This window comes from Rhinolophus ferrumequinum, chromosome 18 (genome assembly GCF_004115265.2).
Source record: "Rhinolophus ferrumequinum isolate MPI-CBG mRhiFer1 chromosome 18, mRhiFer1_v1.p, whole genome shotgun sequence".
NCBI lineage: Eukaryota > Metazoa > Chordata > Mammalia > Chiroptera > Rhinolophidae > Rhinolophus > Rhinolophus ferrumequinum.
This window is the reverse complement of record NC_046301.1, coordinates 18,966,954-18,982,939: the sequence shown is the minus strand read 5'-3', so window position 1 is coordinate 18,982,939 and position 15,986 is coordinate 18,966,954. Positions and strand designations below refer to the sequence as shown.

The 15,986-nt window shown below is 44.6% G+C and overlaps 1 protein-coding gene across 10 annotated transcripts in view; it reads left to right on the top strand.

Moving 5' to 3' along the window:
- The window catches only part of ZNF827 (zinc finger protein 827), a 154,064-nt gene that overhangs the window by 133,364 nt on the left and 4,714 nt on the right, over nucleotides 1-15,986 (top strand). For 2 of the 10 annotated variants that reach the window (XM_033134378.1, XM_033134374.1), the window contains 6 exons: nucleotides 4,742-4,879; nucleotides 7,845-8,016; nucleotides 9,103-9,269; nucleotides 12,528-12,719; nucleotides 13,060-13,246; nucleotides 15,249-15,281. In XM_033134378.1, the coding sequence (XP_032990269.1) occupies nucleotides 4,742-4,879; nucleotides 7,845-8,016; nucleotides 9,103-9,269; nucleotides 12,528-12,719; nucleotides 13,060-13,241 (851 nt within the window). In that variant the 3' untranslated portion in view covers nucleotides 13,242-13,246; nucleotides 15,249-15,281. Of the gene's footprint in view, nucleotides 1-4,741; nucleotides 4,880-7,844; nucleotides 8,017-9,102; nucleotides 9,270-12,527; nucleotides 12,720-13,044; nucleotides 13,251-15,248; nucleotides 15,282-15,986 lie in introns of all 10 variants that reach the window. The other 8 variants (XM_033134377.1, XM_033134372.1, XM_033134371.1 and 5 more) reach the window with 6 other exon arrangements.

Genomic DNA, 15,986 nt, shown 5'->3' with positions numbered 1-15,986 from the left:
ATATCACCTTTCATCTGTTAGAATAGCTATTATTGAAAAGACAAGAAATAACAAGTGTTGGTGAGGATGCAGAGAAATGGGGAGCCCTCGTACACTGTCGCTTGGTACAAAAAGTGCTGCAGCCGTTATAGAAAACAGTAGGGATTGTCCTCAAAAAATTAAAAATAGAACTGCCATATGATCTGATCTAGCAATTATGTCTTATTTATCCAAAGAAAACAAACAAACAAAAAATACTAACTTGAAAATATATACTTGTATGCACCCTTATGTTCATTGCAGCATTATTTACAATAGCCAAGATATGGGAGCAACCTAAGTGCCCATCCATAGATATATGGATAAAGAAATTATTAATACGCGCTCTCTCTCTCTCTCTTTCTCTCTCTCTTTCTCTCTCTCTCTCTCTCTCTCTCTCTCTCTCTCTCTCTCTCTCTCTCACACACACACACACACACACACACACACACACACAATGGAATATTACTGAGCCATAAAAAAGAAGGAAATCTTTTTTTCAATTACGGTTGACATTCAATATTATTTTATATTAGTTTCAGGTGTACAGCATAGTGGTTAGACACATATATAATTTACGAAGTGATTCCCCCAGTTAGTCTAATACCCATCTGGCACTATACATAGTTATTACAATATTATTGACTATATTCCCTATGCTGTATTTTACATCCTTGTGTAACTACAATTTGTACTTCTTAATCCCTTCATCTTTTTCACTGAGTCCCCTAACCCTCCTCCCATCTGGCAACCATCAATCAGTTTGTTCTCTGTATCTGTGAGTCTGTTTCTATTTTGTTTGTTCATTTATTTTGTTCTTTACGTTCCACATATAAGTGAGATAGAAGGTATTTGTCTTTCTCTGTCTGACTTATTTCACTTAGCATGGCACCCTCTAGGTCCATCCATGTTGTCACAAGAAAATGGTAAGATTTCATTCTTTTTTATGGCCGAGTAATATTCCATTGTATGTATGTAGCACATCTTCTTTATCCAATCCTCTATTGGTGGGCACTTAGGTTGTTTCCATATCTTGGCTATTATAAATAACGCTGCAGTGAACATAAGGATGCACATACCTTTTCGAATTAGCTGGACTTCGTTGTGCAAAAGAAGTGCTGGGGTAGGGACTAGCTTTGGGTGGAAACATAATTGATTCAAAAACACTGATGCCTTAAAAGGGATTGGCTTCATCCCAGAAGGGCAGGTAGCTCTCTCTGCTGAGCCTTTGGGTGGTGGGAGATGAAGTGGGGAGCTGAAGGTGGGAGGGGGTTTCAACCAGGTTGTGAAGGACCTCAGAAGCCACGTGAAAGAGTTTGGCCTTGGGGAGCCATTGGAATTCAGGACAAGACATGATAAGATTTGTGCCTCTGAAAGATCATTCTGGAACCTGTGAGGAGGAACTGTTGGACTGGATAGAGGCTGGGAGCAGAGAGGCTATTTGGGAAGCTTTTGCAAAACTCCCGGTGAGAGATGATGCCTCCATTAAAGCAATAGGGTTTTTTTCCCTCCTTCTTGGTTTCCAAAGTTTATTAAAAAAAATCAAAGTTTATTAAAAATGTCAATTTTAGCTTCCATATTGTTGTACACACACACACGCAAAATCAAAATACAATATCTTTTTGTTAAACCTGTAATGTGTGACCAGGGGTAGTAGCCAGGCCAATTCGCCCATTCACTGTGAGATGGAGCATGGCGCCGGTGTCTATGAATAGAGCTTTACAGTGTGTACCCCAGGGACACTGGCCGCGGTCCCTGCAGTGGTTTCCTTAATGTAGGGTTACCATCGATATTGCTCATGCGTAGAGATTAGCACAGGCCTATGTGTCAGTTTTTACAAGTCTTTCTTCATCAGTAGGTTCATATTTTAAGTATTTTAAAAGATTTCCGATAACTTATGATCATCAAGAACTGCAGACAAAATATGCTACTTATTCTGGAATGCCTCCCAGAGAACCTGAGGTTGCAGCTGGCAGCTCTGTGGGCCAGTCCTGCTTCAAAAAGGCAGACCGTAGACCTTTGAAGCTTGTCTTAGCTGGGTCCTCATCCCATTCAGAGCTCATTCTAGAACTAGATGGACAACTTTGGGTGGCTGATGGAATATGTTGGGGGGGGCGGTGTGGATCAAAAAAGATTCTGAGATTTCTCACATGGCATTTGCGTGGTACCATTCACAGGAAACATGGAAGAATGTGGCATGTGCTGAAATGCACTTCCGCTCTGTGAAAAGAGGAGCGGGCCTTTTACTTCAGTACTAGTTCTGTTAAAGTAATACTCTTCCAGCCCAGCCTCACCCAGCTGTGACTTCATATTCTGGGACAAAGCTCCAAACAGCCCATGGTGGGGTTGGCTTGTTGCATGCAAAATGAAAACAGGTGGCTGGAGTAAATGCAGACAGCAAGCGGAGAGAGGAGCCAATGTCTGGACAAGGCTTGGGGTTCGGGCGCAGGGATGTGACTGACCAGTACATGGACTTAATCGTGGTGGCTCTGGCCTGCCCCGCCACCGCTGCCCCGTGTTCTTTCTCCTTCGCTGAAGCACAGTCTTCATAGTTTTCATAGTTTCTTAAGGCCAGTGGAGGGGATTGGACTTTTCATGATGCTTCAACTTCTCAAGTGCATGACTAATACTTGAAGGAATTATTAAGAGACTTCTTTATTTTTAATTGCATCTACTTGTTTGGTATTAATTCATTCTTGCGAACGTATTGGAAGACCCTGTACCTTCTTGAACTCTCCTTGTAAGGACTATCGCCCTCCTTTGAAGCACTGTCTTGATTACACACTTGATAGGAACTTCTGGAATACCCTCTTGTCGCTGCGTGGCTGAAATGCCCACTTCCTGGGCTCAAGGACAGCCATCAGAGAGGGGTTGGTGTCCTCAGCAGGCCAATGGCCTGTATCTTCCTTTTCACCTCCCTTTCTACCACAATGCTAGCGCTATTTTGTCCCACATTCCTACTTTAATAAGAAGACGAGCTCTTCTCCCTGAGGCCCGAAGAGCAGTGTTTTAACAAACACAGACAAATCAATAAATGTGCTTTATCACTGTTGGCACTGCTGGCAGAGGCCTCACAGCCAACATTACAACAATGTCACCATCCTTCCTCCCTCCTTCTCTTTCGGATTTGTCACTATCTGGCAAATCTACATTCAAATGAAAATGGATCCAGTTGACACACCCAAGTACAGATGGAAGCCTGTATTTCGGAAGCAGTTTTAACCAAATTGTGGGAAATAAAGTTCTTGGTTCCGTGTTATCTCTGACTGGTGGCCTGAGCATTTTCATCCGCATGGATCTTACGAAAAGTCTCTCCACCATGTAATTACCACAACGTGGTATCTGGTTCTGTAAAGCAATACTGTGCTTTAAGAAGATTCACAGTAATTTACTGATGTTAACTCAGTAAATTAATCTATCTTGTTCTTCAAAGTAAGGCCGAAAAGCCTGTTAGTAGCCCAGGCAAGTGTCATGGTGGAAGCATCCCCTTCCCTCTTTTTGGCACTCTCTCTGTCACTTATCTCCTGATATTACTATAGAGGGAATGTTTGTATAATCCGTTAAGTTCAGTAAGAAGAAATATGGGTGAAAATTAAAGGCAATCCTATGGGTGATGATGAGAAAATGTAAAGTTTTTAAGATGACAGAGGATGTATTAACCTCCACGTATTTCATTCACAGTTGAGAATTATGTACAGATAACTTGGGGCACTCACCGTTTTCCCAAATATGAGACCTTTAGGGAAACTCAGGTTGTGCACTCTTGCATCTGAGAGTTTTATGTTGAAGTGTCTGAGTCCGTTCATACTGCTATAACTACAGACTGGGTGGCTTCAACACAACAGAAATGTATCTCTTGCAGTTCTGGAGGCTGGAAATCCAAGATGAGGGTGCCAGCATGGACAAGTGAGGGTTCTCTTCTGGATCGCAGACTTCTTACCGTGTCCTCACATGGTGGAAGGAGTGAGAAAGCTCTGTGGGTTTCTTTTTAAAGGCACTAATCCCATTTATGAGGGCTCCACCCTCATGACAAAAGCACCTCCCAGAAGCCCCAGTTCCTAACACCATCACTTTGAAGATTAGGATTTCAACAAATGAATGTGAGGGAGGGGCGTCACACAAACATTCAGACCATAGCAGGCAGCAGGCAGTTACCGTCACTGAGTCTCTATAACGTACTAAGTTCCTCATTAAGGATTTTGCACAACTCAGAACATAGGGCAAAACTTTTCGTCATAAAGGTCAGCGAAAGTGTATTTCCTTTCAAGGGACCAAACCATTTGTTTTCACATCAGAATCTGAGACTCAGCATTCTTGATTTACTGTCTGGTGGCAAGAGTCTACATTTCTGGAATTTTAACACGGCAACTCAACCATTCACTCACTCAACAGATTTTTATTGAGTACTGACCGTGTAGTGGGTACAGTGCTAAACCCTGCTACCAACCTACTAGAGGGTTGGGTTGGCTGACCTTTAGTGATGAAAAAGAGAAAACACTGGAGACTTGACTAAAATTGGAATCCATTTGCCAACACAATTTTCAAGAATAGCCTTCTTACAGACAGGAAAGGAGCATGAAGCAGAGGCTCCTGGGACTTACTTGCAATTACCAGCCACATTGGTCAGTAGGAAGCCTCTGCTTAAATCCTGAATGTTGACTAAACTGAAATTTGTTTATGTTGCCTTATTTATGCTTCATGATGCTTTGTTCTTTTGGTCCAGAAACAGAAAAGCTAGTACTAGAGGCAGGAAACGGATTGCCATCCTGGAAGTTCAATGACCAGCTTTTCCCCTGTGATGTATGTGGGAAAGTATTTGGCCGACAGCAGACATTGTCCCGACACCTCTCACTGCACACAGGTGAGTCAGAGCCTGACTGCTATGCCTTGCCCACTCTGAACCACCAGATTCTGTACTATCAAGAAACTGAGTTTCTCTGAGAATTATAACAAGAAGTGGTGGGAATGTTTTTACCCTGACTTTTTCAAGCCATTTTATGGAGCATGTTCAAATAAGGCCCTGGAAAGGGGTTTTTATTTGTATTGAAAGGACTCATAGAGTTCAGGTAGGATTGATGAGAAAAGATACACACCTAGGCACATCCAGGTAAAATCCCTCAACTCTAAGGAATGCATTGCTCTCATTTTAAAGGCACAGGGAATGGGACTGCACCGTCTTATTGGATTCATCTTATTGTAGGTGAGAGCAGCGGGGGGACAGAACACCTTGGTGGAGAAACAGTTGCTGTCTTTACATAAGATAGAGAAATATGGTTGATTCTGTGTGTCGGGAAAGGGAAGGCAACCAAATTAAGAAGTGAAAGAAGAAGAAATATTAACTTAATGCAGCAAAAATGAGTGAAGACAAAAAGAAATATGGTAAAATCAGTTGTAAACAGAGATGTATCTTATGTACAGGAAATGCAAAACAAAATGAAGAAAATAAATAGAGGTTTTGCATATCACATGAAATCAAAAAGATAGCAAGACAGACAGTATTACTATGACAAGGTTAATTTTCTCTTTTTTATATATATTTTTATATATAAAAATATTTTAATCTTAAATATTAGAGAACTAAAGACAACATTTAGTCATATACTTCACCACAAAGAAAACGTTAACATGTTCAAGAAAATGGAGGTTTTCTAGGCCATATTTTCTGATCATACTTAAATGAAATTTAAAACAACCAAGGATCAATAAAACCTCCTACCTAATCAGGTCAAAGAAAAAGGAAGAAAGTCAAAATACAAATTATAGACATCTAGAAGAAACAAAAAAGAAAACACTTCGTACCTAGACCTGGAATAGCTACAGCTCTAGTTAGAGGAAAATTCATAGACTTAAATATTTTAATTAGCAGAGAAGAAAACTGAAATAAAGGAACTTAGCACTTATCTTAAAGAATTAGTACAAGAACTACAAAATCTAGGAAGAAGACCATAAAACAGATAAATTTCTTTAAGCCTGATTAAGAAAGGAAAAGGAAGCAAAAATATTCAAAAATAGGAATGAAAAAGAAAGCCTCATCGTTAATATAGATGCTATTAAAGAATTATTGGAGAATAAGAGCAACTCTATGGGGAAAGGAAAAAAGGCCAAAAACTTAGACGACATAGATAATTTAAGCAAAATTTCCAAAATTGACCTAAGAGGGGAGGAAAAAAATCTTAAGTAAATCAGTTGCCAAAGGGAAATTTGTGAGGGACTTACTCATACTATCAATAAAAGCATCAGGTCCAGGTGGGTTCTTTCTAACCTTTTGAGACTGGGAAATTCTGGTATTATTAAACCTTTCCAAATGATAGAAAAAGACAGAAAGTTCAACAATTCACTTTTTTAAAATTTTTTCAATATTTTATTATAAAATTGGTTCTTGAGATACCAACTGGAATACAAAATTGCCATGTATGTAATTTACACATTTGGGGCAAACATTTATAAAATACTTATTTTTTTTTTTTAATGGTGAGTTGAAAGTGTTCTTTGAGAAATAGGAATCAAAAACACTAATTTTACAAATGAGAAATCTGTGCTATGGAAAGAACTAAAAAGCATACCCAATTAGTAAAAGAGGCAGGACCAGACGTTGGTATTTGTTCATATTTCCTTTAGCCTGTGTCTTTTTTTAATACTTTATTTTCCAATTACAGTTGACATAAAATATTGTATTAGTTTTAGGTGATCAGACATTTATATAACTTACCAAGTGATCCCCCCAATAAGTCTAGTGCCCATCTGACACTATACATAGTTATTACAATATTATTGACTATCGCCTCTATGCTGTACTTTACATCCCTGTGAAAAATTCACTTTTAACCGAAACTTAACAACCTTGCTTATTAATACAAACGCAAAAATTCTAAAGAAAGGACTCTATTTTACCGGTACCACAGGGACCCTTTTCCTAGCCCTGCCCCAGGCCACCAGCACCTCAGGTATTGGGGACCACTGTAATAATAATGATGTCTTACATTTTGTTGTAGAAAGACTTTTTCCATGTTCTTCCCTGTGAAGTAGATAAGACAGGTATTTTTTTGAAGGCAAGCTCAGTATTACAAAGTAAGAACTAAGGAAAGAATGAAGTTGTTTTTGTCTCCTGCTTCCGTTCGTTCCCTTTATCTGTAATGAAAGCAAAACCTTCTCCTTTTACTTTAATTTGCTTGATTAACCAAATGAATTCAGAATGCCACTCTGGAAACAGTCCTGAAACACTGTCAGTTTTAGGAGAGGGTTTCCATTAAGAATTAATTGAAATTTTTTATTTTATTTACATAAAATGAAAATTTCCAATTAAATTATTTTGAGTCATTTTTTTTTTCTTTAATTTCATTAGGTTTTTTTCCCTTTTTTCATTTCTTGGCTGACCCAGGCCTGGAACTTAGGGGAAGTGATGGGGCTTGTCTTACACACAAGCCCTATGAATGCTGTGTTCCCCTCCCCCTTCCCCAGCTCAGCACCCATCCACCCAGGCCTGACACATGGGGAGACACACACACACACTCACCACACACTCACACACAACACAGTACGCTTTTAGCTCACCTTAGCAGGAAGAGGGGCTTGTGGGTGTCAGGAAAAAGCAGATGGTCCGTTGCCCTGGGACTTTCTTTTATCTATGACAGTATTCATACAGGAGTGACCTGCTGGGTACGACTTTAGAAATTTACAATTCCAGGGTGTTCTCTTTGTCCCCACTTGAAAATAGTCTTGAACCCTCCTTTCCTTGATACTTTTAAATGGTCTCTTGCAAGGTGTTGGGATTTTAATTTTGAGAGTGGTTGGGTTTTTTTTTTTTCTTCCTGTTCTTTCTCCCCCAGAGGAAAGAAAATACAAATGCCACTTGTGCCCCTATGCTGCTAAGTGCCGTGCAAACCTGAACCAGCATCTGACTGTCCATTCGGTGAAGCTGGTGAGTACGGACACTGAGGACATTGTCAGCGCCGTCACCTCTGAAGGCAGTGACGGGAAGAAGCACCCTTATTATTACAGGTGAGCTGCAGGTGGAACCCGCTAGTCCAGCCTTCCCAACACTCCCTGCCCGTCTGCGAGGGCACATGTGACAAGGCGCCTCTTCTCAGTCACCGTGATGACCTTCGTTTTAATATTTGCTTTGCTTAGATGGAAACCTGCAGTTGCACTGACTCCTCTCTTGGCCCGGGTGGCCCTCATAGAATTAATTGAAAGGGAAATGGTGTTGGAGGTGGCTCCTGGGTGGAGCTCCAGAGAATGGCAGGGTTCTGGGGGTTACCAGCTTCTGGGTCTGTGCAGCTGGCAAGCTTCCACCTTTGTAACTGAGCACCTTGGTGCATCCTGAGAACTGTCCCAAGGAAAAGACGACCAGGAAAAATAAATCTGAGAACCCCGCGGAAATAGCCCTGAAAGCATAGTGCAGCATATTTTCCCTGAGTTGTGTTGTCCTTTGGTACCTGGAATTGTCTGGTCTTTTCCCATGTTCAACCGTGACTCAGTGTTTGGTTTGGTTGCCATAAAACCCCAAGTTTCAGGCTGTCTACCAAATCTTGCCCCAGAGAGAAACTGTACAGATTGGTGGAAACTTGCTTTGGCACAAAGTGTCTCCATGAATGAGTGGCTTCTATCGGGAATTGTCACAGACAGGAGTTCCATCTGACCACCTGTACGTGCTTTCATTCCTACACGGAAGGTTCCCGAGACAGTGGGAGGCTCAGCGTGTACGCAGGGTGCTCCGGGTTTATCAGTGGCCCAGCCCCGCTCATGTCTTGGCAAGGCTACACCGCGTCCCTTAGCCCAGAGGAATCAGCTAGGAGACGTGCAGCATCTGGAATCTGTAATTTTTAATTAACTCTATGGTTATTTAGTAGCGTCATTATCGCATGTATGGGATTGTTACATTATGCTGGCACTTAGTCCATTTGGCACAGTGACCACGGCAGAGGCATCCCAGGGAGCAGAATTGTCTAATGCAAAGCCCTGTGGGGGGGAGGGAAACGTGTGCAAAAAGTCCCGTTTTCTGAGTGTACGGGGTATAAAGGGGTCGCTTCCATTTAGAACATCTCTCTTCTCTCTCCCCCTCTTTTCTTTCGTCCTCTCCTACAGCTGTCATGTGTGTGGATTTGAGACCGAGCTCAACGTCCAGTTTGTCAGCCACATGTCGCTCCACGTGGACAAGGAGCAGTGGATGTTTTCGATCTGCTGTACTGCCTGCGACTTCGTCACCATGGAGGAGGCAGAGATAAAGGCTCACATTGGCACCAAGCACACAGGTGACCCTTCCTGCCGGTCCTGCTCACGCTTCTCTCCTCCGTCCGTGCCTGCCCACCTGGCAGACGCCTCCTCTTCGCCGTGCGACACAAACATTCCCTTCCTCAGGAGGCAGGACCCCCCCACACAGAGCCACATTTCCCCGTAATCACAATGCCATTGCCTTGCACGGCTTTGTCCCTCGCTGACCCAAAAGACTCACCAGGTGGGACAGTAAAGAGGTGCTGAGCTGTTTGCTTGTCCGTCATCATCACCATCCTGGGTAACAGCCATTGAGGTCCCCCGGGCTTGCACTGTGGCATGCTGGGACACGCGTAAGCCTCACAGCCACCCTCTGAGGTCAGTACTATTGTTAGCATACGATGTCAGCGGAGAAACTGAGGCTTAGCACAGGTGAGGTATTCTGTCCGTGGTCAACAATAGATGTGGCTCTAGGAACTTGGACCAGAAGAGCTTTCACTCGAGAGCCCTCTCTCTGTATCACTGCTGTCCTGGCAGCCCTGTGCAAGCCTTGGCAGAGGTTGAGCGTCTCTGTTTTGCTGGGCCAGGGCCTTGTGCACTATTTCTGCAGTCTCTGCTTCTGGCCAGGACCCTGCAGCCCTGACACCCTCCCTAATGACGCACGGCGGGTCTGTTCAGGGCAGAGAAAACCAGAACCTCCAGAAACAACCCGATCGCTCTCGAGGCCACGGCCAGGACTTGGCCAGCATTCGCCTTTCATTTCAGGCTCTTGCCATTCTGGCTAACTGCTTCCATTTAATGATGTTCACATTTTGACTTTATCATGCAATTATCCTCTCGCAAGTGATGGTTCCCAATGACACCGGCGAGGGGTCATTATGTGAGAATGAGGAGGAGCTCCTCTGTGTTTGCAGGGCTTACACGTTACAAGCTGATGTTGCTGCCGCAGCCCTGGGGGTGGGGTCAGCCACTCACACCATCAGCACTTGAAGGATGCGGGAAGGGAAATTTCCCTGACAGTTGTGCTGACGATGTGCATGGCCGGGAAGGATCTCTCTGTGCTTTTCCTGGCCGCATTGGCTCTGTGGTGCCAACAGCAATAAAAGCTTGTTTTTGTCAGTAAGTTGAGCAGCTCTGACTTGGAGGTCTGCAGAGAGCCATTCTGCTGAGTGAGAAGGTGCCATTTTTACAGTCGGTTTTCTGACCATAACCACATTAGCACCGTGGGCAGCAGGTGAGCTGGGAAACCCACGTCGAAGACAAATTAAATTCAGCATTTCTGGAGTGGCTAGTGGAGAGAAAAGCCAGGAGCCTTTCCTCCATTTCCACTGGCTTTTCTGATATTCTGTTTTCTCTTTTCTATTACACCCCCTTTCTTCTATCCCTCTCCACCCCAAAGGAGGCCTAAACCCAGCTGAGAACCTTCCCCCTCCCTCCCCAGGCCTCAGCCCCCTCCATCACCACCTCACTTCAAGGAAACCATAGAAACCATAATGGCTGGAAAGAAGTCACTTAATTGTCATCCATGGAAACTTCACATTCACAATTAACTGATGCAAACACACTCATCTCCTAATTGCCACAGAGAACTCGGCAAAGATTTTGTTCCCTCTGAGGTGGCGGGGCTCCTTGTCTAGCTGGGAAGACTAGTCTTGCTCATTATCACACAGAGCCCAGAGTGGAATACATTAAAGAAGTTTCTTTTTTTATACAGTAGAAGCCTTTAACGCTGCTGCTATTAGACAATAAGGTTATAACCTATTTCATAAGCCAGGGGCGCTAGCAAGTGTTTTGTTTGTGTTGTTTTAAAGGGCCAAATATCAAAAATTTTAGGCTTTCAGGCCACAGAGTGTGTCACTACTATTCAACTCTTTCACTGGGAATCGAAAGTCGCCTTAGACAATACATAAAGAAATGGGTGTGGCAGTGCTCCAATAAAACTTTATTTACAAAGACAGGAGGCTATGGTTTACTCTCCCATCATAAGCTAATGGTCTCATAGTGAGGGTTTTGAGGTGTTTGAATTTCAAACAAAATATGTCAGTCTAAATCAGTAAATGAATAAGCTACATAATCGCAGTGTTATATAATGCAATGTATGTGCTGTATAATACATATCACAATGTACATTCCTGAGAAGAGGCAGCTTATCGAAGTTGCAGCTGTAACTCCAGAGCCCGGACCAGTGCCTGCACAGTGTAGGTGGGGAGTAAAGAGTCCTCCAGTGAGTGAATATACGTGTGCAAGCACATCTACTCACAGCTGTGTGTGCTAAGGAAGGAGATTACTCAAACATGGCCCTTGCTTGAACCATAGAGTCTCCTGACTTGTGTACATAATCTGTGTGGAAGAAGTTACTTGGGATGGAGGACAGCACACGCTGAATGCTAGATCCTCACAGGGTTCTAGAACCTTACATTGCCATAAATAGCACTATGAATGTAGGAACGATTTGAACTTCTCTGGCCTCCATCCCTTCCCTGGATTTTTCAATGGGCAAGACATGCCCAATGGGCCTCCCTGCACTGTAGCCTAGAAAGTCTCTCCAGGCGGGAAGCAGGGCAGCCATCGGGCCCACCTCTTTGCTTTCCCGTCTCTCAGGGATCCCTCTTCTGGACTGCCTGATGTCCAATGTTGTGAAAACGATTGTTTGATAAGTTTTGCCTGGTTCTGTCAGTTCTTTCAGTAACAATGGGAAATCCCATCTCTGATTTGCCATCTTGAATGGAAGCAGAAGACCCCTGACACTAGATTTTAATGGCGTGTTGACTTGTTTACTCCTGGCTGTGAAGGGAAGTCCCCTGCACGGATGAAGAGCACGGCTGCTGGAGTCCTATCCACCGAAATCTCTGCTGCCTCACCTCCTGGCCATGTGACCTAACCCAAGCTAACCCCGCTGTGCCTCCCTCCCCCCGTCTATAAAATGGGGGTGATAACCGTTGTGTCTCAGCAGATTTTTGAGAGGATAGAATGGGATAAAGCACTTAGAGCACGCACCAGTTTCAGGAACTTGGTTAACACATTCAGTACATCTTGGCTGTTATTGTCATTTTATTTTAATTATTGTAAGACTTCCACAAATACTTGTCAAATGAATGAGTGCCTGCTGTTGGCTCCAAGTATCACGAGTGTCATCACCAGAGGTTAACTGGGCCCCTAGTGGGTGCACTGGGGGAGCTGGAAACCTCAGCCTGCGCTCCCTGAATGATGACGCAGTCACGAAACCCAACGCCACAACCCCCAATCGCTATGGTAGGGTTTGCACCTCCTAAGTCACAGACCTGTTTTTTGCCCCCCAGGGGAAGACAGGAAGACCCCTAGTGAAGCAAACAGCCCCTCGTCATCCTCCCTCTCAGCTCTGAGTGATTCAGCTAACAGCAAAGATGATTCAGACAGCTCCCAGAAGAATAAGAGCGGGAACAACCTACTGGTCATCTCTGTGCTGCCTGGGAGCCAGCCCTCACTGAATAGTGAGGAAAAGCCAGAGAAAGGTAAGGGAGAAGGCGGGTTGGCCTGCTTAACCCTCTCCACTCTGGGGCGATGACCCAGTCTGGAGACTAAGCCCTTGTCAGAAGTGATATTAGAAAACAGACATTAGCCCCGGGAACACTCCTTTTGGTTTCGTTTGCATCCAATACTGGGTGGCAGGATGGGGCGTGTGACGTTGACTCCGAAGCTGTATGTTTAACTTCATTTAGCACAGACATGCAGGGAACAGTGCCTGGAAGGGCATAGCTCGGGGAGAGGGGGAAGAAGAGGAATCTTGGCCCCACTCTTCCCCTCCCGTCCCTTTGCCCCATGCACCTGTACACCCAGCTTCGGTCCTTCCAGGGTTCGAATGCGTTTTTTGCAACTTTGTCTGCAAGACGAAGAACATGTTTGAGCGCCATCTACAGATACACCTCATCACCCGGATGTTTGAGTGTGACGTGTGCCACAAGTTCATGAAGACCCCCGAACAGCTGCTGGAGCATAAGAAATGCCACACTGTCCCCACCGGTGGGCTCAAGTAAGGAAAGCAAGTACAGAACCTTTTACTGTGTTGTTTTTAAACACCCTCTCCCCACCCCTACCCCGTCCCTCCCCTGAAGGTTTTCGGGTCTTGGAGAGGGAGAGTTTGGCATGAGGGGAGTGAGACAGGCACCTCTGCTGCCTTTAGCTGGCAGTGACTTAGACCTGTCCTCCAGGAGGTCAGCAGACAGCAGCAGCAGAATCCATTGCACAAATAACCCAGGATTCTGAGCAAGCAAGAAGTCACGTTGGAGCGTCTCAACACGAGTCTCAGGAAGAGTAGACGCATCCTACACTGCTTGAGTTTTATTCAGACTTGATTTGAGTGGACTCGGGTTAGTGTCCCCAAGTGTACATCGTTACACTGTCACTGCACTTCATCCTATTTTCTAGGTGATTTGCCGCATATCTTTTCATTACAACCACTCCATTCACACCCCCAAATATTGGAACCTTGCCAGTTTGAACAGCCAGGAGGCAACGTTCTTCATGCAAAGCCCGTGTGCCTCTGGTGTTCCTGCAAACACGCCTTATGCTTCCCAGGAACCGGAATTGGGATCTCCCCACATGAGAGATGGGACCGTTTCAGTCACATGTTATTCACAGGTCCCCCCTCCCCCAAAGACCTAGGGAGTTCGCATCATCATTAACCAATATTTGCAAGAAGCCCTCTGGTCTGAAGTGAGACCAGTCAGTTCTTCTCAAATGCACTGTGTGTCTGGCTTGATAATAGGTGTCAAAGAGCAAACAAGGAACAAAACCTAATTTCCACCCTCAGGAAGTTTATGTCCTAGCATGATCAAGATTTGATCTTCCTAGTGATTCTGAAATCAGGGTCCCTGTTCACAAGGCACTTACAGTTTAAGAAAGAGAAAGAAACGTATGTCCTTGGACACAAAGACACAGTTTTCAAGGCATAATTATTCATGTTTAGCTGAAGCGATCATGTAATTAAAAGAATAAAAAAAATTACATTTTACTTAATATAAGGGGAAAAAAGACTTGCTTTAAAATATTTTTAACTTTGAAACTCACAACCTGCCAGAGGGAGGGGTGGCCTCACTTTCCTGAACAGTCATGGATGGAGAGACCCAGAAGGCCCCTGGAGTCAGTTGTTGGGGTCAATGCGGGATTGTCTCCCCCTGGCTCCTGCCGGGTCAGGAGGATGCTCCTCAAAGACTTGCCCAAACAGAGGAGTCAGGGAGCAGCATCTACTGCCAAATTCCATTTTGTTTCAGTCTTGGGGGGGTGGGGAAGGGGGGGTCAAGAGATGGGGGAGGGGTGGTTCTCCTTCAAGACAACCCGTAAATGGGAAATGCCAAGCAAGAACTTATTTGGGAATCTGATGTGGTTTGTTCCCACTGTCCCTTTCTAAATATGTGTGTACTCCTATTTAAAAAAAGAAAAAGAAAGGCCATGTATTTCTGTGGTGGGACTAGTAGTGCTCACAACCATTAACTCTGTCACAACCCAGTCACAACCATTAACTCTGCGGCCCAGCCACTGGTGGCTCTGCCAGTTAGCCTTTCCTCCGGGACCAAGGGCGTCCCAAGCCTCCGAGCCACTGGGGAGAATGCACAGTGATCGCTGATACTTGGCCGGTACAGACACTTCCCATGCGGTGCTAACGGTCCCCTGTGTAATAGTTTATGTTCTAGGATGACCAAGTAGAAGAATACTTTGAAACAATTGATAATGCCTTCTGGCTATACAGTGAGTCTTTTTTGTTTTGTTTTGTTTTGTTTTTGTTTTGTTTTCCCTTTGCCATACCAGAGAATTAATTTGCCTGAGAGAGTGTCGTTACGATAAATAACGGGAACATGCAATACCCTTAGCACTTTCCCTGAGCAGCGCAACAAAGATTGAGCTGTGGGTCACAGAAATGTCCTTAAAATGAAACAGACTGCCGATGTCTAAATTGCTTTTCTGTGATGGAACTGCTTGTACTCTATATCCTGTTCATAATGCAGATCAAATAAGATTATACTATTATTTTTCTTTTGCCGTAGCTCAGGACAGTGGTGAGTTTCAGACTCCTCTAGGTAAGGCCCAGCTTGGCGTAGGGGTTGTGTGTGCACCTGACCTGGGAATGGGCTTTTATTTCTCTCGTGTGCACTCTTCTGTGAGCTGAGGTTCAAAGGCTAACGGCGAGCTTGGCGCTGAGGAGCAGTGCACGGTTCACTTGGTTGTGTTGGGCTCTGCTGAACACCTCTCCAAACCCTCAGGGGACAATTCACTATGGGCCCTGCCCTGCTGGTGCCTAGCAAGAGCTGAGGCAGCCACTTTTGCATTTGCATTCTGTTTGTAAAGAGAGCAAACACGCTACAGCTATCATATCAGCCACTGACTCGAGCCTGGCAGCATCTCAAAGAGCAGCTCAGCAGAACTTGTAAACATGCCCTCCCTGCTCCTCCTAGCCCCTCTGGACAGCCAGGAGGCTTGGGGAGAGCGTAGCCTCATTGCACAGGATGGAGAAACCAAGCCACAGAGGGGCCCAGGCTTTGGCCCAGGGCATATCCAGCTAGAGCCCGGGAAGGTGACGGAGCTGGGACCAGACTCTGTCCGGTAATGACACGGTACCTACCATGTGCTGTACTTATCAGCACTGCCGAATGCAGAAGAAGTGTAAGATACGGTCCTGCCCGCTGAGAATTTATGATCCAGTTGGATTATTATTATCTCCGTGATGTAATAACGTATGAACAATGTCTTCAAGCTCCAGATAGTAGCTGTCACCCTCCCTCTTT